The sequence below is a fragment of the Ovis aries genome, chromosome 10, assembly GCF_016772045.2.
Source record: "Ovis aries strain OAR_USU_Benz2616 breed Rambouillet chromosome 10, ARS-UI_Ramb_v3.0, whole genome shotgun sequence".
In the NCBI taxonomy this organism is placed as follows: Eukaryota; Metazoa; Chordata; class Mammalia; order Artiodactyla; family Bovidae; genus Ovis; species Ovis aries.
The window spans coordinates 34,890,822-34,912,343 of record NC_056063.1 but is presented as its reverse complement, the minus strand read 5'-3'; the positions used below and the strand labels follow the sequence as shown (position 1 = coordinate 34,912,343).

General features: G+C 47.2%; 1 protein-coding gene across 3 annotated transcripts in view; it reads right to left on the bottom strand.

The window, feature by feature from the left end:
• Positions 1-358: 358 nt before the first annotated feature.
• Positions 359-21,522, bottom strand: part of SACS (sacsin molecular chaperone) — an 81,371-nt gene continuing 60,207 nt past the window's right edge. For 2 of the 3 annotated variants that reach the window (XM_060394094.1, XM_060394095.1), the window contains 2 exons: positions 17,235-17,261; positions 359-13,245 (listed from right to left, as the gene is read on the bottom strand). In XM_060394094.1, the coding sequence (XP_060250077.1) occupies positions 1,685-13,245; positions 17,235-17,261 (11,588 nt within the window). In that variant the 3' untranslated portion in view covers positions 359-1,684. The remainder of the gene's footprint in view (positions 13,246-17,234; positions 17,262-21,522) is intronic. The other variant, XM_060394096.1, reaches the window with a different exon arrangement.

The following is a 21,522-nucleotide window of genomic DNA, read 5'->3' as shown; positions in this document are numbered from 1 at the left end:
GGGGAGGCCAGGGAAGCCTGGCATGCTGCAGTCCATGGGAGGGGGGGTTGCAAGTCAGATACAATTTAGCAAGTGAACAACAAAAATCATAAATGTCAACTAATCGCATTCCCTAAAAAGGTGAAATAAAATCAACTCTTAACAAAATCAATGAGCACCTAATAAACTGAGTATATACCAAGTACTTTATACTCAATCATAAAAAGAAACCTCTTAAAATTCCAGTATAAAATATATAGGAAAGTTCTATCCTAGTATTTCCAATAAACACACATATACACAGCATGTCAAATCTTAATACAGGAAGATACTAAGTTTGATTTTCAAGGAACTATTTCTCAAGAAATACCAGTTATAATGACTTCATATGTACATTTGCTTTATTAAAATTGTGGCACTTATTATAATAGCAGAAATCATCACATGGCTCACATCCAGAAGCAATACAATAGTGGAGGCGCAAACATTCCTTATTACCAGTACAAGTAAAAAAAGTGGTAATATGTCCCATAAGCCCTTAATTGCATAAAATATTATACTGCACATCATTTACAGCCAGCACACTTAAATAAACTAATTATCATCTTTTATATTCTGCAAGGGATATAACGTTCATAGGACATTCAAACATGATAAAAATTAAACATCAGTTCTGAATTATTCATGGGGAAGACACAAGCTGATAATTCCTCTTTTATAACCTACTGGATATTGTCACATGATTTTACAGTTTTTTAATGTCTTCAGAGTGAAATCCAAAGGAAAAAAAAAACTCCACTAAGTGCCATGTTGAAGGACAAAAAATGTTGAGTGCAGCACCTTTAGACAATGAAAGATCACATCCTGTCCAACCACACCATATAAATTAGGGCGTTTGTGGGAAACACATACAAACATCAAGCAAATGCCCTCACAGGTGACGGGCGTGGCTTTGGCAAGCGGTTCTCAAAACAATATTCACATCCAGCGAGAACAGGGGCCACCACTGGGTCTCCCGTAATGCCATCTTCATGATCTGGGATGCCTGCAGGCCCAGGGAGGGGGACCTCCAGGAAGAGGATGTGAAGGGCACTCAGGGAACCCCAGTGGAGGCTGTCTGCAGAGTCTCAATCAAGTAGTATTCAGGATAAAATACTGTACCATGTTACACATGTGCTGAGTATCTAGTATGTAAAACTGCAACAGGCTCATAATCAGATCCAGCTGATAATGCACCCAAGAGGATCTGCTTAAAGAAACGATAAAGCTCCACAGACCTAATATCCTTAATTTGTTTCAACCAATGATATGTCCAGTGTTTCATTAGCTCCTTCAAAAATACTGCATACATCAAAAACACAAAACTAACTCCTCCCACCCTCCACCACCAACCAGAGACCCAGAGACTCTATCTAACAGACCACTGAGCTTTGGTGTGTAAAGTGCAGTTCACAGAGGTGCTGGCCGGCCAGCCAGCCGCATCCAGCAAGCTCAAGTTCACCACCAGCCTCGAAACACTACTCTCTCAGGTCAAGGTCCCCTGTGGACATCCACGTTAATAAGAAGGCCGAGATTCTACCTGATCAACTCCCATGTGCTTCACCATCCCTGAATGCTGGCGATGAGGCTTAAGGAAGGACAGTGAGTCATATTTGTGCTACGACATGTCCAGGACCTAGCTCCCCACTTCTCCCCTAGTGTTGCCTCACGCTTTCTGTTGTATGAAGTTTTCAAGTTTTATGATGATACAGGCAGTACATTCCATCACCCTCATGGCGACCTCAGATGTGAACCTGTCATTGGGGATCTGCGGGAAGGGCAGCAAGTCAGGGTACCTGGTCTTCAAGCTGTCCACACCGTAGGCCTCCAGGGTGTGGACATCGTTGGTCAGGCCCTCCAGCTGCTGACTGTACTCCTCAATCTTCTGTGCCAGGGCCGTTGGCTTCACGTCCTTATCGGACTTGCCCCGCACAGCATAGTCGGCCGCGATGAGAGCCAGCTTGGCAGACAGGAAGCATTTGAAGCACACCCACTCGTTGGCGTTCTTGTGCAGGTCGTTCCTGGCAGCCGAGAAGTTGGCCCTGGCCTGGCGCAGCCACCTGCGCGCCTCCACCGGGTTGCCGACCGTCTTGAAAGTAGGGGGGACAAAGAACCTCTGGGAGTACGTCTGCCCAGCTGGCGGTGGGCCTTTCTCTTTATTTTGCTGCTGCCGCTCAGATTTGTGGCTTGTGGCCTCCTGGTTCCACGATGTGTAAAATCTCTGGAAGGAGAACTTCTCCGACTGGAACCGGGTGGCCGAAGTGGGAAACGTCCGCCTCGAGGCTCTGTCTGCATTTTGATCGAGAAAGGCCTGTTTCTCTAACCTGTTAATCTCATTCTGCAGATGCTTGAAAACCTCATTAGCCATGTCGTGGTCCTCTGGGTTTTTGTCAGGGTGCCATTTCAAGTACAACCGCCTGATAATCTTCTTCCTCTCCGACTCAGGAAGCTTCCAGGCTTGCTCCACCACAGACGTCACCTCCTTTAGAATTTCTGGGAGAGAAGTAGCCTTGAGCTTTTTGGGGGAATGATGCTTGGAAGACGGGGTCTTGAGGCCGTCTCTCCCAGGGAAGAGGGGTGGAACACTTCGAAGACCGGGGGCCAGGAACTCCGTGGGGCTGGTGGGGGTGGAGGGGGTGCTATCTCTACTCTGGGAGCTCTCCTCTGGCCGTGAGAACTTGTACAGATCCAGAGAGCTAACGATTTTGTATTCACTGTAGCCAATGTCAATCTGATAAATCTTACCTAGGAAGCTTGAGTTGTCGGCGTCTTCTTCTCTTTCGACCTCTTGTACGATGATGGCGTACGTGTACGTTGGCTGGTACGACCCATAGATGTCCCCGCCTTCAGCATCGACAAGGTAACCGACGTACTCTCCCGGGTAAAAGACATTCATGGGGTCCATGAGCAGGGTGTAATGAATCTCAGCAGGTATTGGTGTGCCAGGCATTGGTAGTTCAAGTTTCGATGGTTCTGAAGAGTCATACTTCACACCTAGGCTGTCAAGCTTCTCACTGATCCTGTAAATATCATTGCAGCCCAGCATAGCAATTAGGTAGGACGTGTCAGAGATCAGGTTGTCGGTCGCTGACTTTAGCGTCATGGCCAAGGCCAGCAGGAAGTTGATATCCTTACTGTCTGAGTGCTGTATGTACAGCAGGATGACGGCATTCCCAAACCGCTTCAGGAAAGCAAAGGTCTCGCTCCTGCTCTGGGGTATGGGGTTGAAGCCCTTCACCCGTAGTGTGGTCTGAAGCTTCTCAAAGCAGGACACCTTCAGCCCTTCACGGAGGGCCTTGCAGAGGCGGATGGCCTTCTCCTCGTTGGCCAGGAAGGCGTTGTCATTCTCGTGCTTCATGATCCTGACAAGGCCCGCGATGAACTGCTCAGAGGACAGCAGGAGCTGCAGCCGGCCTTGGAGTGAGCACAGTGCCCCAAACTGGCACACCCTGGGGGTCTCCTCGTCCAGCTGCTCCTCCAGGATGCTGCTCAGCAGGCGTGGCCGCAGCTTCTGGGGGAAAAGCATGATGAGCTTGGTGTGGAAGCCGTGGTCCTTCCCCAAGTAACACTGGCTGAGGTCCACCAGCATCTGCACCCCGATGCTGCCCTGGATCCGGCTCTTGTAGTGCGGGGCGTCGTCGAACACCAGGATGCTCGACCTGACCAGTCGGCCGTCCTGACTTGGCAGGTAGAGTGCGAGGTCCCGGATGTTCTCCAGGTCGCCCCGCACCTTGACAGAGTCGTTCTGCAGACTCCTGAATAGGCCAGAAACCACCCTCTTGACAGTGCGCATCTCGTTCGGGTCCAGCTGCTTCCCTTCCGAGTTCTTGAAGATGCGGCTCAGCACCTCCACGTACTGCTTGGTGGAGATGACGTCCTCAGTACCCAAATGTTTGAACAGCTGGTGGAAGGTGCCCAGCTCTAAGGGCAGCTTGTACAGATACGGCTTGAAATCGGACTCGTACTCCAGGTTGATCACCACCTCCTCTGGCTTCAGGAGCTTCCAGCCGTCTTCCACCATCACAAATGCAACACCCCGCAGCTGGAAGCGGAACTCCCTCTTCTCAGCACTGAGGAACTCGTAGATGCTCCTCAGGACCTTGGCTCTGGTCCTGACCATGTCCTCGTCCAGCGTCGTGATGGCGCACACGTTCCTGCAGTTGTTGATGACCTTGTCCACGGGGGGGTCGAGGTTCACGTTCAGCAGGCTCAGAACCTGCTCCAGCTGCTCCTGGGGGCCGAGGTCACTCCCTGCTTGCTCCCTGATGCTCAGGGGCGTGGCCTTCTCTGGGAGGATGGGGCAGGACGTCCACAGCAGCTGCAGCACATCACACTGCTTGAACTTTGGGTTCACCTGGGCGCCACTGAACCTGATGAGGGGAAGTGTCCCGTTCACCTCCTGATATTGAGGGTGAAATCGGATGAACTCTGCAGGGGCCCGCTCTGGACACAAGAAGGGGATCAGAGACAGTTCTTTCAGGAAGTCCCCCACAAACAGATCTGTTCGTTCCTGGAATATGTGATGAAGAAGGATGTCGACCGTGTTCTGCAGCGTTTCCTTAGACCAGTTTTCCGTATTAGCTCGCACACTGATCTCCTTAGCAAACTGCAACAACTGCTGCTGAGAGAGGATGTGTTTCAGTCCAATGTTTCTTAAGAATTCTACCCAGGAGGTCATAAATGCAACTTGATTTTTGGGTTTTATAAGTTGTTCCAGTTTTTTAAAGAAGTCTTTCGGGATGAACAATTTTTCAGGAAGCATAACTTCAAAAACTCTTACAGTTCTGTCATAGAAATGCTTTGCTTGCTTTAGTCGGTTGTTAGCATCGTGGATTATCAATAAACCTTCCAGCTTTTCAAAAAGTTGTTCCTTAATCTCAGACAGCTCCTCAACATTCGACAGTCTATTCTTGAGATAAATCAAATGCTCTAGTTTTGCATCATAAGAGAGATTTTCAATTTTTGGTAAGAGGTGTTTCAAATATACCTCAAGATCATCCACAGGTACACAACCCAGCAGCTCATACAATTCTTTCAAGTGTATTTTTTCTTCAAGAAATGCAGAGGATGATGATTGTGTCCATTTTTCCACTTCAGCGGAGGGAATACTTTTTGTAAGCACGTAGCATGTTCCAAACTTCACAATGCTCATGTAGCGACCACTGATGGATTTGTAGCATGGAAGTGACTTTAAAATTTTTATGTCATCTTGGGACATCAAGTGATTCAAATTGCAGTTGAAATACATCAAAAGTGCTTCAAAGTCATTTTCCACTAATTTTTCAGTTCTAAACGTTGAGGTTTGGACCATGTAATGCACAGCCTTCAAAATGCTTGTGGGGCTCTCTATGTTGGCCGTGTGAGAGGACAACAAAGGGACAAATGCACTGTCTTTGGAGCAGATTTTGTTCAAAGCCAGCTGAATGCAGCCAGCTTTCATGAGGGCATGAAAGACCTTATCAGTCTGGGCATTTGGGAAGACAGCGATGTGCATGAGGCTCAGTGGGAGCAGGACGTCCCCCTCAGGGACCACGAGCTGGTTGGCCGACACAGTGAACTTTGTTCCCGGGAGCAGGGCCCAGTCTCTCAGGGTGTCCATGACGGCGTCGAAGGCTGGCTTTGTCTCCTCTTGGTCCTCCTTCACATTCATGGACTCGCTGATGAAATGCCAGGCATTCTTCAGCCAAGACTCACTGGCAAAGCTGTCTTTCCACTTGGTGCAGCTCTTGGTCTTGTACTCGCGGGGCAGCACAGAGGGCAGCAGGTCGGCAAAGCTGGAAATGTCAAACACTTTCGCAACTTTACAGTTCAGTAAAATATTGCTGTACTTCAAGTACAGCGTGTTCATGAACAGGTCTTTGCGGGATGGGATCAGTTCGTGGTATGTTGTTAGAAACTTGGGACGTTTTGCATCAAAAGTTTGCAAAACGCTGTCCAGGGTAATGAGAAGGGGCAGGCCCTCCACTTCAAACTCACTTTCTTCTGCGTCCTTAAAACAATAATCAACTAAAAGTTTTAAACTGTGGAAAAGCTTCAGGTTGGTCTGCTGGAGACGACAGGGCAGCTTCCCAATATGGCAGTTGGTGTCGGGGGAGGAAAAGGTCATTAAGAAAGCCCGGACATCAGCAGGGGTGACATAGCTCACGGGGATGTTGGCATCCACAAGGCAGTGGTACAGGTTAGCAGTCTCGTCACAGTTATAAACCAGGTTGAAGCCGATCTCCAGGAGCAGGTGCTTCAGCCTGTAGACATTCTCTGCGACTGTTTTGCGTGTGGTGATGTTATAATCTGCGTTTTTAAGGTGCTGTAGCTCATCCTGCAGTAGATTGTCAAAGAATGGCCTGGTTTTATTTGAGGTGGACATGTTGACCCAGGTGATGATAACGGCGGAGTGCAGGTCGGAGCCGTCGATGCTGGGAGCACGCACCACTGGAAGGAGGCGCTTCATGTCATCGTGGATGCAGCTGTACAGCGCCTTCACCAGACAGTACAGGTCTGGCTGGAGGTCCAGCCTGTTGACAGGGAAGAACGACAGGAACTTCTTCAGCGTGTCTTTGACAACATGGATGGGTGTGCTCTGCAGGACCGACAGCGTTGGGTCAGAGCCAGGGAAGTAGCGCTTCTTTAGCTGGGCCAGCAGCTCCACATACGCGGGTGCGATGAGCGCCGTCATCAGGCTGCTGTTCCAGTCACTGCGCACGCCGACCCCGTTGTCGTCTCGCCACAGGTTCCTGCGGGCCGAGTCCAGTGCAAAGTGGCCATTCACATGGAATGGGAGCCCTGTCTCTAAAGAGAGTGGCAGAAAGCAGAAGACCCTGTGGGGCTTCTTGTAGTTGTGGGTGATACAGGCGGCCACGCCCCCACGAGGGAAGAGCGTGATGTCCTGGTTCTTGTGCGCTGACACAACACTCTTGGACACCTTGTCCATGCTGGAGAAGCCAGACCTGTTACAGATGAGCCATGTGGTGAGGCTCCCCTCAGAGTCCTCAGTGTCCATGGTGTAGGTGACCTGCTGCACTGGGATGTCTGGGAGCTGCCTCTTCTTTGTGACACTGTCGATGACAGACGCGTGAAACTGCTTCCTCTTCAGCCGGTCCCCATCAGTGATATTGCCCTTCACGGAATACAGCACGTTCAGGGCACCCGTGGCTTTGTCTATTTCACAGATAGAGATTTTTTCCATGTGGTTAAGAAACATTAACAGCTCTGCCCCATCTGACCGCAGCTTGTCCAGGAGGTTCTGGACCATCCTGTCCGATGATGGAACTGATGAGATCTCCGAAACCTTTGCCATCTCTGCGTTACGGAGAGGGAACCGGAACATCGTGCAGTTGTCCAGCTTGAAGTGGGTTCCAAGGTAAAGATCCAGAACGTCCGAGAACTGAGTTCTGAAATCCGCATCCAGATCTCTGAACATGCGTCCAGGACTGACGGACGTGGCCCCCGGCGCATACCTGGCATGAGGGTCGAAAATGCACAGGATGTCGTTGCCGGAGATGAAGGAGGGGCAGTCTGTGATGTGATACACGGAGTTGAACCCCACCCCGTACTGCCCGGTCTTACAAGGGTTCCCTTCCTTGGTGCCTCTGCCCAGGTTCTGGATCCCTCTGACGTCATCCTCTGTGAAAGGCTGGTTGTTGTACACACACAGCGCTGGCCCCTGCAAGGGTGCCCACTTATCATCAAATATCCTGTCCGCTGGGTGCTGCCTGGGGTCAAACACGAAGCAGATCTCCGTGGCCTTCGCGTCATCAGCGTTCTGAAGCAGCTCTTTCAGCATCTCCTTTTCTGAAGGATAGGCATTGAGGATGCTCTTAATTCTGCTGGTCAGTTTTTCTTTCTGCCCAAACTCCGAGCCCAGTGTCGTGAAGCACACATTGGATGCATACCGTTCCAGGGCTTTGTGCCGCTTTGGCACTGCACCCAGTTTCACGGCTACTTCCCTGGGTATGTCTGCATGACAATACTTGACAGTGCTATCCTTCACTTTTATCCAGGGACAGTCATTATAGCACAGAGACTTCGCAGGGAGAAGCTTAAGGTTAGTATCCGGCAATACTATGTGGCCATAATTCTTCTCACAAAATTCTTGTTTCTTTTCTCTAATGAGACTCCATATCCCCTCACTGATTATTCGCCGGCAGAGCTGAAAATTCTCTTCTGTTACTTGTTTGGTTTCTTTTTCTTGAGCTATGGATTCCAAAACGAGAGCAAAATCTTCCACAGTGAAAGACTGCCTCACACCCACACTTTCAAAAAGTTCACGGAAATTATTTTTATATTTATTAGGCAACTGATAAAGGTATGGGGCTGCTTCAAAATTTAAATGAAAAGCCACCTTTTCTGAGTTGACATACGCATTTTCAACGAGAATGAAGCTAAAGGTTTTCAGCTTTTCAGTGACTGCCGTCTTGGTGCTGTCGCTCTGCATCATTGCCTCGTGGAGGTATTTGTAGCAAGCATTGGTGATGTTCTCCTGGTATAATGTGATCCCATCATCAACTGACTTTGCAACTTCTCTCAGCTGGTTTACAACCAGCTCAACTGTGGGCTTCCGGAGCAAACCCAGAAACTCCTTCACTGCTAAGGGCACAGACCCACAGCCTCTGAAGGAATGAGAATTTTCATTTAGAATTGGTTGCAAAAGACAAACTATATCCTGGTGCTCAGCTATATAGAGGTCAGTTGCTGCAAACATGGTTTCAGGCTTAAAGCTGTTGCCTTTCCAATCCAAAGAGAAACCTGCCGGCTTTGTCAGAAATGGGAGGAAGGGGATTGTTTGATACATTGCAGCAAAATCCTTTGCTCTTGGATCCCTTATCTTCAGTTTTTCATCAATAAGACTTAACAGGATGCTACTTCGTAGACAAGCAGCGCCGTGATCACTTTTATTAATTTCAGCTACTGACTCTGCACGCTCCAGCATGTCGTCCCACAAAATGTCATCCTTCGCCATACCTAGCTGGACTAGTTTGATCAGAATAATAGGGTTTAGATAGTCCTGAGTGGAACCATAAGGAAATCGTCCATCTTTAGTATCAAATAACTTAGCGACTCGTCCTTCAGGGTGGATTAATCTTGACGGTAAAACCAGAGGATGCCCCTCCAGAGAGCAGGGGATACATGGGGTAACACGGAGGATCCCTGAGAACTCATCAACTTTCTCATTTAGGACAAAATTCATTAAAGGATCTCTGAGTTCTGCTTCAATTTCCTGAATATTTGGGAAAAACACTTCTGAAAAAAACTGTCTCTCTGAAAATGTATTTTCCAGCAGTATCTGTTTGCAGCCAGCTTCTTCAAATCCTAGCTTTACCGAAGAAGGAAGTTCAACAGCACAAAGGTTTTTCGACCCTGTCTTCTTGAGGTATTTCAAAAATATCTTGAAGGCGGCTGGACCAACATCTCTTCTTTTAAGTATGGAGTCATCCAGAAATCTCACGTTCTTCATGGAGACCCACGTGGACCCGTCAGAGAAGACCCTCGTCAAGTCCTTCCCTTTCCCATGGGCGATGTCTTCATAAAACCCTTGGCAGATGACAGAAAAGTCATCATGCACTAGGTCGGGGTCAGGCCACACAGTGTGGTAAGTGTAGTCCATCAGCTCTCCGCTGGCAGCTAGCTCACGCAGCACACTGAGAGCCTCCAAGTACGCTTTCACGACCACGTGCCTCATGAAGGTGGTGTTCCAGCGCCCCTTCGTGTCTGTCTTCCAGATCTCTTTCCTGTTTGAAGTAACAGCAAAGCACCCGTTGATGTGAACTGGCAATCCTGTCTTTATCCGCAGGGGTAAATAGCAGAACACTTCTCCAGCCTGTGGCCGCACAGCCCACTTCTGGTCCTGGACTTCAGCAAGGAGAACCGCCACAGCTCCACATGGTACCAGGCCCAACCTTCTCCCGCTCTCACTCAGGGAGAACTTGAGTGCCTCCCCCGTGTCCATGCAGGTACAGATCAGCCACGTGGTACAATCCACGGTTTTCTGGGGCAACTCATCTGACGGTTTTTTGGATTGGCCTGCCTTCGCCATTTCAAAGAGAGCAGCCGGGTCATCTTCTGGACCTCTGAAAAGTGGTGACTGTAAGTCTGCAATCCTTCGGAACACGTGGTGAAATTCCTCCACTGTGATCTGCAGGATGCAAGACGACTTGGGGGCCTCGGCGGGGAGCTTTTTGTTACTGGTGCCACAAGTTTTCATGAGCTTAGCGGCTTCTTTTAGAACACTGATGACAGGTGTGGTCAGCGCTTTGGAGGAGCATGGTTTTTTTTTTATGATTATTGTGTCCTGTGCTAGGCTGGGATTGGTTTCCTCAATCTTCAGGTACTTCAAGTACATGGAGGTTACATTCTGAGTAAAAATGATGAGCCTGTGTCCACAGAGACTAAACTCATCCACCAGAGAGTAGATGTCAGCTGTGTTGTAGCAGGTGCTGCTGACCTCGCTCACTTTGGCTTCCTGCTGGGTTCTGAAGGACAGTCGGAACAGAGTCCCACTATAACTGTAGGGTGCCTCCACCGTCAGGGGCAACTGACAGTCAAACACGTTCATGAATGGCTTGAACTGATTAGGAAACTTCCTGAGTCTCTTCTGCTGTTTGCTCCAGTTAATTTTGATCCCAGGGTTAGACCTGTCCTTAATGTGCTTGCTAATGTGGTTGATGTTTGGGTCAAACATTATCATGAACTCTCGGCTCATAATGACAGGGATGTCAGTGATGTGGTACACAGAGTTGAACCCAAGACCAAATTTCCCAACCTTGTCAACTTCGGCCCTCTTCAGAGACTCCCCAAGCCTGGTTATGTTCACAAAGTCTGAATCTGAGAACTGGGAGTTGTTGAACGACCACAGAGCCGGCCCGTGGCACGCCGCCATCCCCGGGTCCAGGAGATTCTCTCGGATGTCCATGTTTCTTCTCATGTCAATCATGAAGCTGCATTCTGTTGCATTTGCATCATCAGCATTTTGAAGGAGCTCTTTAAAGATATCTGACACCGAAGGGTACTCTTCCAGAATGTTTTTGATCCTTACTGTCAGCGGTTCTCGTTGTCCTGACTGCTCAAAGCCCATGTTCTCAGGGTTGATTAGTCTTGTACTGAGGCATGGGACTTTCAGCCACTCGGCAGTTTTCATGGGTATGTCCTCATGCACCAAAATGATCGGCTCCACAGAATCTTCCAGTAAGTCATTCAGGTCATCAACTTTGATGTCACAGTAGCAGCATTCATGAATTGGCTTCATGATGAGCTTGGAAGGGTTCTTGCTATGATGTATAGGGACTGGTGTGTTGGGGCTTGCTGGAATCTGATTGCTGTAAAGCCACCTGATAATGTTCAACATAAGATGAAGATTCTGTTTGCTTTCCTGGTCACTGAGGTCTTGGTCACTTTTGAGATACACCTTCTGAATGACCATGGAAATATGATCTGCTGTCAACTCCTCTATTGAGCCACAGGCCTTAAACAGCTGGTGGAACTTTGCCATGGTTTTAGGCACACTATGCAAATAAGGCTGAAGGTCAAGATCATGGAATGGTTTTATCACAGCTTGGGTGAGAGGACAGAACTTTTTGCCAGTCCAAACCCATGGAAATTTTAAGGCTCTGAAAGCATCTTTCCCTTCATTTAAATGATCATGCATGAATCCATAAATTTCAAGCAAAATATGTTGGAATTGGTAGTAGTCTTCATCGCTAAAGGCCTTTGATGTATACCAATCCACAACGATCTTAAAGTGCTTTAAGACGGCGTTGATACCAGGTTTTGTGAGGATGCCTAAAGCTTTCTCCAAGTTTACATGGACGCTTTCCACAAGGGGAATTGAAGAGCCAACCAGGATGGCATGGGCTGCATCGCACATGTCAGGGGGCGCACAGAGCTCACAGAGGTCGCCCTTCCAGACTAAGGAGCCTGGGTAGTTTGGGGGCCTTTCCTTGCAAGCTGGAACCCATTTTATCTTCTTTAGGGTCGCCTTCCCTTCACACGAGTGCAGCAGGCCAGGGTTCTTATTTAAAACCAGTAAGAGTGTCCTGGCTTTCTTCAGGAGAGTGTCCTGATTTGGACAAGAACTGGCCTGTAAGGCTTCAATTTTTTTAGCCACTTGCACAACATCTTTCTCTTTGAGACTGGCTTCATTTTTCAGGCCAATCTGTCTTAAAGAGTGAAGGATGTCTGGGGAGGTAAAGGCCGAGGGCGGGAAACAAGCTTCCTCTTCGTCATAGAAGAGGTCCTTCAATACCTCTACGTCAGGGTCAAAGAGTTCACTGGCCATCACCAGCCGCCCTGGTGGGAGCTGAATAAACTTTAGCGGCGTTAACCAATCAAGCACATTGGGGTTCTCACTTTTGAGAGAGGACAGGTTCTCAAGGACCCATAGCACAAGGTGTGTCACCTCTTCTTGAGAGTAAAATGTACTTTCTATGTCTTTTAAGATGAGCTTCAAGCAGCTGGTGGTCCTGACCTTCTCCACCTTCAGCAGGTTCGCCAGGCGGATGGTGGCCTCGTCGCTGCTGTCGACCACTGAGATGGAGAGCCGCAGGCCTGCCGGGAGCGTGGCCGCAGGGTGCAGGACCCTGCAGCCCTTCAGCTTGGTGTAGGAAGACAACCCCTGGCTGGATGAATGGTTGATGCGCTTGAATATTGTCAGCTCCTGAATTATTCTCTTCTCCTTCTCACTGCTCTCAGTCAAGTTGGCCAAGAACTTACGCAGGGCATCTTTGTGCGTTGGAAGCAGCGATGCAACCTGGTTACACAGCTTCTGCAGAGGCATCTTCTCCATGATGTGCAGCACAGCACTTGGCGAGGGCAGGTGGATATATTTTTTAATAAGTGGGTGCTGTATGCAGGCATCTAATTTTTTAAGGACAATCCCTCCAAGCTTCTGTACCACGTCTGCTAAAAATTCTGGAAGCTGTGCTTCAGACTCATCATCTAAAATGACTAATGAAGGAGCCCTGAGTCTGATGAGCTCCACACACGTCTGCCCTTCTTCTAGTGGGGTCCTGGGGATGAGTGGCATCTCATCAAATAAAGTCAGATCCTCTGAAAAATGTACGTAGAGATGCTTCCACACCATCCTAAGCCATGACACAGATGGGTGCTTTCTGTCTTCATCGCATGGGTACCACTGGACAATCAACTCTCTGCCAGGCCAGAATGTGTTCATTACTTCTTTGATAAGACGTGCAAAGCGTTCTGGATTCAGGAGCTGAAGCTGAGTGCAGGGTCTTCCTGCAAGTCACATAAAGAGATGCTATAAGTAAATACAAGTCTACTGTTGCTTATTTAACTTGCATATTCTTGCATATTAGATAGGCCTAGACAGTCACTTTGAGAGTTTTAAGCACACTGTAAAAACGCAACAATTTGGCATAATTGTGCTGACAGAGCCTAGAGAAGTAATATTTTTCTCTGGAAAGTGCTTACTTTATTTTTTTATAAATGTTATTTATTTATTTTATTTGCCTGCATCAGGTTTTGGCTGTGACACGCAGGATCTTCAGTCTTCATTGAAGCATGTGGGACCTTTAGTTGTAGCAAGTGTGATCTAGTTCCCCGGCCAGAGATTGAGCCAGGCCTCCTGCATCAGGAGCACGGAGTCTCAGCCACTGGACCACCAGGGAAGCCCTGGAAGTGCTTATTTCAAATAAATATATAGAATGCATTTACATGCGTTTAAAAAATTACCCTATAGTATCATACAAATGGAATCAACATGGAAAATAATTTTTAGTGGTGATTTGACCACAAACAAGAGCATCAAAGAAAATGTGAATAAAGCTTAAAGAAGCCTCATTTTATTTAAGGATAATTTATAAGCAGGCCCTGTAAGAATTTTTCTTTGTGGTGCTCCCAGGAGCCGAGCAGCTGAAAGGATAAAGCGAGGCTCCAGGTGAGGGTACGGGGACTGATGTCCCTGTCCTAGCTGACCCAGGCTGTAGGAGCTGAGGCAGCCAGGGCCCTGGAGCTTCCTGTCCACCACGACTGGACATTTGAGGAGAGGGGGCTAGTACGGCCACTCTGGAACTTGAGGGCTCCCTAGAGAGAGGAAGGGGCCGAGGTTACAGCTCTGAGATGCTCTGTGCGTGTTCAGGCAGGGAGCACGGCCACAACCCTCCGAGGCAGAGTTCACTTGTGCTTATCACCCAGGAAAGGGCACTCTTCTGGACTCTGGCCTTGGCAGCAGTGCTTCAGGGATAAGCAACGGGACACCGGGGCCAGCTGTGATGGCATGCTTTCCCCACCAGGTAGCAGCACTCTAGGACTGTTGATAAACCAGGAGGCTAGTAAGGTTTCCTCTGGGGAAAAAACATGTTTGCTGATTTTCAGCCACTGGTCTAGAAAATAACATTTTATTTCTAAGCACATTTTGTGTTTCCGTGCATTTGTCTACAATACCAGGAATAATAAAATTTTAAAATAACATAATATACCTGTGGGTATGTATTTGCCTATACAGGGAAATAAAAAGCATCGCAAATTCAATATTATGCAAACTAACATTTCATTTTTTCCCTAGCATACATATAATATCTAGACCCTGGAAAGACTAATTTTGGAAAAAAATAAAAAGGGGAACACCTCAAGCCCCTTGAAATTTTGTCCATCATCATCTGTTAACCAGGGAATGACACTCTATTTCACAGACTCACACACCAGGGAGATGGCCTTAACTTCTACCAAGAAGATTCTCTCTCATGTTACAATAAGACATTTAAAATTACTGCCACAGAAGTTTAAGCAAGGACACACTTCTGCAGCTATTAAAGACACCAGTACCCATGTCCTGATTATTGTCAGTTTCTACAGTATGTGGTGTTGGAGAAGACTCTTGAGAGTCCCTTGGACTGCAAGGAGATCCAACCAGTCCATTCTGAAGGAGATCAGCCCTGAGATTTCTTTGGAAGGAATGATGCTAAAACTGAAACTCCAGTACTTTGGCCACCTCATGCAAAGAGCTGACTCATTGGAAAAGACTCTGATGCTGGGAGGGATTGGGGGCAGGAGGAGAAGGGGACGACAGAGGATGAGATGGCTGGATGCCATCACTGACTCGATGGACGTGAGTCTGGGTGAACTTCAGGAGTTGGTGATGGACAGGGAGGCCTGGCATGCTGCAATTCGTGGGGTCGCAAAGAGTCGGACACGACTGAGCGACTGAACTGAACTGAACTGACACTATGTCACTTAGGGTGAGTCAGGCAGTAGTGTTTAAGAAGTCACAAAATCTTGTCTATAGTCTGACTAGCACAGCCTCCTTGGTCTGTGAGTCCCATTAAAATATTATTTTTTAATTCATTTTTAATGTTCTGAAAAATGCTTACTGAATTAACTATAATAAAATATCCAAATCACAAGGCAAGGATATAATGCCAAAGATACAAAAAAAGAGTTAGAAATTAAAATTCAGAACACTCAAAAAACAGAAAAACCAAATGTGCAGCACACTGTGTTCCATGTTAATAACTGCCACCCAACATGCACTCTGCAGATAATCCTGTCCAATAACCTTGCATGGAATTCAGCAGCCTATAAGCCACATACCTACCTTCAGGACAGCTGTCTAGTATCAATGTGCAAATAAAATGTCAACAATATGCACACACCACATGAAACATGCGATTGCGTGCGCCATGTGTAACATGTGATTCACACATATACCACATGTAACATGTGCTTGCACACACCACATGTAACATGCGATTAGCCAGTCATGCTCTGATGAAACAAATCATGGAAAATAAAGGAGAGAGAAAATGTAGTAAGAGACATTTCTAAGCACAGAAGTCAATTAAACCTGAAGTTCTGATTTCTGTCTATTTTGTAGTTAAGCTTTCAGCTTTTACCCTAAAGTATAAATGTTAACACAGAAAAATGTCTCCATGCCCTGGATTGGGGCACCCTTGAAATTGTGAAGCACCTCAACCAATATTCATAAAATAATTCAACAGAGTTTATTAAATGACTTGTGCTTCTGTGGCCCTGCCTTTAGAATTATTGGCATTGTCAAAAGAGGTTAAGTATTTCATGCCAGGCATGTTTCTAGAGACAGAGAGCGTTTATCAGTTGTAACTATTTAGGAACAACTCTGCTCAGACTGGTTTGTGCTTTACTGTGGGTCAGCTCAAGATAAAACTGTCAGCATGCTAAATCTATGGTTCAGCCCTCACTTTGAGGAAGATTTTCCACGTGGATGGAGACAGGATGCTACAGTCCACTTGAAAATAAGATGAGGTGCCAGCTAAACTGTAGGCCATCTGTCAGTCAAATCTTCAAAGGAAGAAAAAGGAAACAAAGGACAGAAAAGCAGCACACAGGGATGGAGAGGGCAGCTCGGTGGTGAGCCCGGTGCTCCCGGCGCTCTGCAAGGGCCCAGGGAAGCCTCCCTCTACTCCACAGGGCACCAGGCTGGCTCAGAACAACACTGCAGCGCCGCCCTCACTTCCAGCCTGAACAGGAGACAGACAACAAGTCGGGGGGTGGCCGACACGACCCACAGCACCCCCACCCTGGGCAGGTGGCTAACCATGCAGCCTGCTGACAACAAGACTCTGCCTTCCGCTGTGATCACTCCTTAAAGATGTAGGAATGCAGTCACGGTAGCTGTGAGGGATCAGCCACTTTCCTTACAAGCTAGAAAACAAGGTTAATACTTACATGGACTATCACTATAACAGTGACTTAGCTTCTAAATTAATTTTAGCTTCAAGGAATAGACTAACTCCAAAAATAATGCTTACTATAAAAACAGTTTCTATAAAGCTAATCTCATATCCTGATTTTCCAAGGGAAACACAAACTGGAGGAAAATAGTACAAGTTTATCAAAACTTTTTATAAAAAGACAGTCAATAACTGACACTTCACCGACAGAGATCCTAGAATGGATGTCCCTCTGTCCATTTCAATCTCATCATGTAACAAGTATGGGCACTCTCACCCTTCCATTAAATCCCACAGCTTAAATACCAATCTCAGCATAATTGTTTCATTTGAGACTAAATGTTCTATGAACTGAAGCATGGCCTGATTGTGGTGTGTGCAACAACCACCTATGTACTCTACTAGTATAGTTTCCTCTCTCCTTTAATTGTTAGCACCAGAAAATAACACTGATACAACTTCTAGCTACTGGGGTAAATGAAAAAGCAGGATTCAAAGAATCAAATGAACAAAAACATCAGGCTGCAAATGAATACAACATTTAGTCAGTCATCATACCTGAGTATCCCCAGAGAAGTTGTTGTGCTAGAATATAATTAAATTCATTCTTAGAAAAAGCCAGAATTGTCACAGTTTTCACATAATGGCTACAACAATTATTCTGAATCTTAAGATAGCACTGTTTTCAGAATCTTACACATCATTATGTAAAAGAAAAGCCATAAACAAACTCCAAACATAGCAGAATATACATATAAGATTTAAGGATATACTTCAATATAATTGACCTAGGTTCAATTCCTGGGTCAGGATGATCTGCTGGAGAAGGGATAGGCTACCCACTCCAGTTTTCTTGGGCTTCCCTTATGGCTCAGCTAGTAAAGAATCCACCTGCAATGCGGGAGACCTGAGTTAAATCCCTGGGTTGGGAAGATCTCCTGGAGAAGGGAAAGGCTACCCACTCCAGTATTCTCACCTGGAGAATTCCATGGATTGTATAGTCCATGGGGCTGCAAAGAGTTGGACACGGCTGAACACTTTCAATATAAACTTTCACTTTCAATATAAACTAAATCCAAATTATGAAGCATTCCTACCATATGTCTGATTCAACTGCTTTTCTTCTACTTCCTCCAAAACCCATTTACCTGCTCTTCTAACTTCCAAGAGTCACCCATTTACTCAAGTAACTTAATACAGAAATAACCTGTAATAGAACAGACGAAACAACAGAATCTTCACCCCAACTCTAAAGCTCCAGAGAGTCCTAAGTCCTTAAGCTCTTTCAGCCTCAGTGTCTCTGTCCCTCAGAGGAGGATCAAGGTGGAGAACAAATAAGACACAGAAGATATGCATTTGAAAAGAAATTCTGACTCACGGCCACACTACAAGCATCTGCCTGCTCGTATCCCCGTCCCCGCAGCTTCATCCCACCTAGCCGAGCAACGGAAGCTCAGCATCAGCCTATCAACCTGGCACTGGGAACATGAAAGAGACTAGCGGGTGGCTTCCTAGTCTGTCTGGCCCAGGAAACCGGGGCTGTGATCAGGCAGAGAGGATTAAAAGGGCCGTGACAGGCTTGAGTGACACAGGTCTGTGTGGCCTACAGGGGCAGGGGCGTGGCGGGGCGGGGGGGGCGGGGGGGAGGGGTGGCAGTGGGTGGCACAGAGAGCCTCTCCGTGGAGGAGGCTTGTGGGTTGAAGGCAAAGAGATGAACAGAAGCCCACAAGCAGGGTGCAGGAGAGAGAGGATTTTAAGCAAAGGGGATGCTGTGTGCAGAAACACAGATACGCAAAAACCTGAATTCGTGCAAAAGAAAACTTTACCAAGCGTCCACCTCGAAGTGGGCACTGTGCCGCGTCGGGGTGACAAACCTCACAGGGCTCTGCTCTCTCGGATGAAGGGAACTCTGGTCTCTGGAGGCCAGTCACGGGAACCCCACAGGCCACACAAACAAGACCGGACCTGTCTGGAGCCAGGACACACACTGGAACCCATTAGTGGACGGTGATGAGATGAGCACGGCAAGGAGGAGGCCCGGGGGGCTCACAACACAGCCGGAGAAGGGCGATGCAGAAATTCCATCCCCAGAGCCCAGAGACACGAGAACAAGGGTGGTAATGGTGCCGTGCTCACAAGGAAAGATCACACAAGAGGCGAGACAGATATGGACACAAGATGAGGACTCGAGTGGGGAAAGCATGGACTTCGAGCTCCCTGAGGAGCTCCACGGACAGAATGACAACAGTGTTTCTCATGAGCCAGGTTTCATGTTAAACTACACGCTCCATGCACACTAGCTTATCTTCAGAGAAAGCCTGCCAAACTAAAATATCACTGGAGAGGTTGTCAATAGCCTGCCTGATGGCCATCATGCAAACTGGATAAAATTCAGCTGGTAGGCTGGGACTGCCTGCCATCCTCCACTCAACCCTTATTCTCATTTCATTACACTTGTAAGAAAGAAAGCAATCTTTCATTTCATGTAGTTGAATCTCAAGCGCCCTAGATACACTTTTACTCGAAGGATGTCACTGATGAGGAAAGAGGTTCACAGAGATCAGGTAATTTGTTGACGGTCACACAATGGAGGAATCAAGTCTGAGCCCAGATCTGTGCACTGACAGAGCCTGGGCCCATACCCCCTACCCTGCACTGCACTGTGAGTCCTGAAACTGGGCACCAGCAGAAGATGTACAGACCTCTACACGTGTGTGATCAAGGGACCTGGGTGAACAAGGAGGCCCAAAGACCATAAGGAGTTCCTGAACTAACCCTCATTAAGGGGTCAACTAAGGAACAGGAATTCACAAATAATTCTTAAAAGCAGGCAAAGAAGTATCAGGACAATGAGAGAGCCGGGGATTCAAAGATGAGTGACCAGTAGGAGCAAAGCCTCAGAGGGACCAGGTAAGAAGAACAAAACAATTTCACTGGATTTAATAAATTTTAAAAAGTCATTAACTGGTGATCTCAGTCAGGCAATTTTATTGCACTGAATGAAAAGTGCGTCTGCAGAGACAACAGATGCAGATGGTGAGCAAGTGCAGACGACAAGCATGTGCCACTCCCCCAGATGCTGGACTACACAGAAAGCAAACTAAAGTCAAGGTTGGCTTTGTTTCCCCCAAATGGAGAAGACTCTGTGGATCACAACAAACTGAGGAAAATTCTTAAAGAGATGGGAATACCAGACCACCTGACCTGCCTCCTGAGAAATCTGTATGCAGGTCAGGAAGCAACAGTTAGAACTGGACATGGAACAACAGACTGATTCCAAATAGGGAAAGGAGTACATCAAGGCTATATATTGTCACCCTGCTTATTTAACTTATATGCAAAGTACATCATGAGAAATGCCAGGCTGGATGAAGCACAAGCTGGAATCAAGATTGCTGGGATGAACATCAATAACTTCAGATATACAAATGACATCACCCTTATGGCAGAAAATGAAGAACTCAAGAGCCTCTTGACGAAAGTGAAAGAGGAGAGTGAAAAAGCTGGCTTAAAACAACATTCAGAAAACTAAGATCATGGCATCTGGTCCCATCACTTCATGGGAAATAGATGGGAAAACAGTGGAAACAGTGACAGACTTTATTTTGGGGGTTCCAAAATCACTGCAGATGGTGATTTCAGCCATGAAATTAAAAGACACTTGCTCCTTGGAAGTAAAGTTATGACCAACGTAGACAGCATATTCAAAAGCAGAGACATTACTTTGCCAACAAAGGTCCATCTAGTCAAAGCTATGGTTTTTCCAGTAGTCATGTATAGATGTTGGACTATAAAGATAGCTGAGCACCAAAGAATTGATGCTTTTGAACTGTGGTGTTGGAGTCCAGTGATATGGACTCTTGAGAGTCCCTTGGACAGCAAGGAGATCCAACCAGTCCATCCTAAAGGAAATCAGTCCTGAATATTCATTGGAAGGACTGATGCTGAAGCTGCAACTCCAATACTTTAGTGACCTGATGTGAAGAACTGACTCATTTGAGAAGACCCTGATGCTGGGAAAGATTGAAGGCAGGAGGAGAAGGGGACAACAGAGGATGAGATGATTGGATGGCATCACCGACTCAATGGACATGAGTTAGGCTCTGGGAGTTGGTGGTGGACCAGGAAGCCTGGCGTGCAACAGTCCATGAGGTCACAAAGAATCAGGCAAGACTGAGCTACTTAACTGACTGACTGAACTGAAGCGTACAACTGCAAATGAGAGGTGACAGAGTTAAATAGTGAGAGTACAATCAGTACCATAGTACTTAGCTGAGGATTTTACATGTGAAACAAGTGGAAGATAAAACTGTCACATGGTGAGGTATTTTGTTGGGGCTACACCCATTGCCAAAAAAAACACTTCCCATGCAGCTGTACTTCCAAATGTGGCCAATCAGATTTTACTTATAATTAGGAAAGAGAAGCCCACAGTGCTTTGTGTCAGCAAAAGGATCACATAATCTCTTTTTGCAGCCAAAAAGATTCACTGACGTTTCACATCTGTGACGTTCCCACCATAGGAAGGGAGCCCCACAGATGCAGCCCTCTCGGCCTCTCTTCTCATACTCTTGCCCCACACACCAGCAAGATGACTGGCTCATTGACTGCTCAGTGTAGGAAGGAAATGCCTGCCCCTGCCCAGGGGGATACCCAGGGTAGCTCCCACAGCTCTGCAGTGCAGGGCATGCTGGGAAGTTGAGGTCCCCAATGCTGCCTGTGACCAGCCTGGTGAGCTCGTCCATCTCACCCCAGAGGTCACAGTACAGGCCCACAGTGTGCCCTAAGCCATGCCCCCAAGACCAGGGTCACCGCAGTGACGCAGGGCTGACCAGTAAGGTCTGCC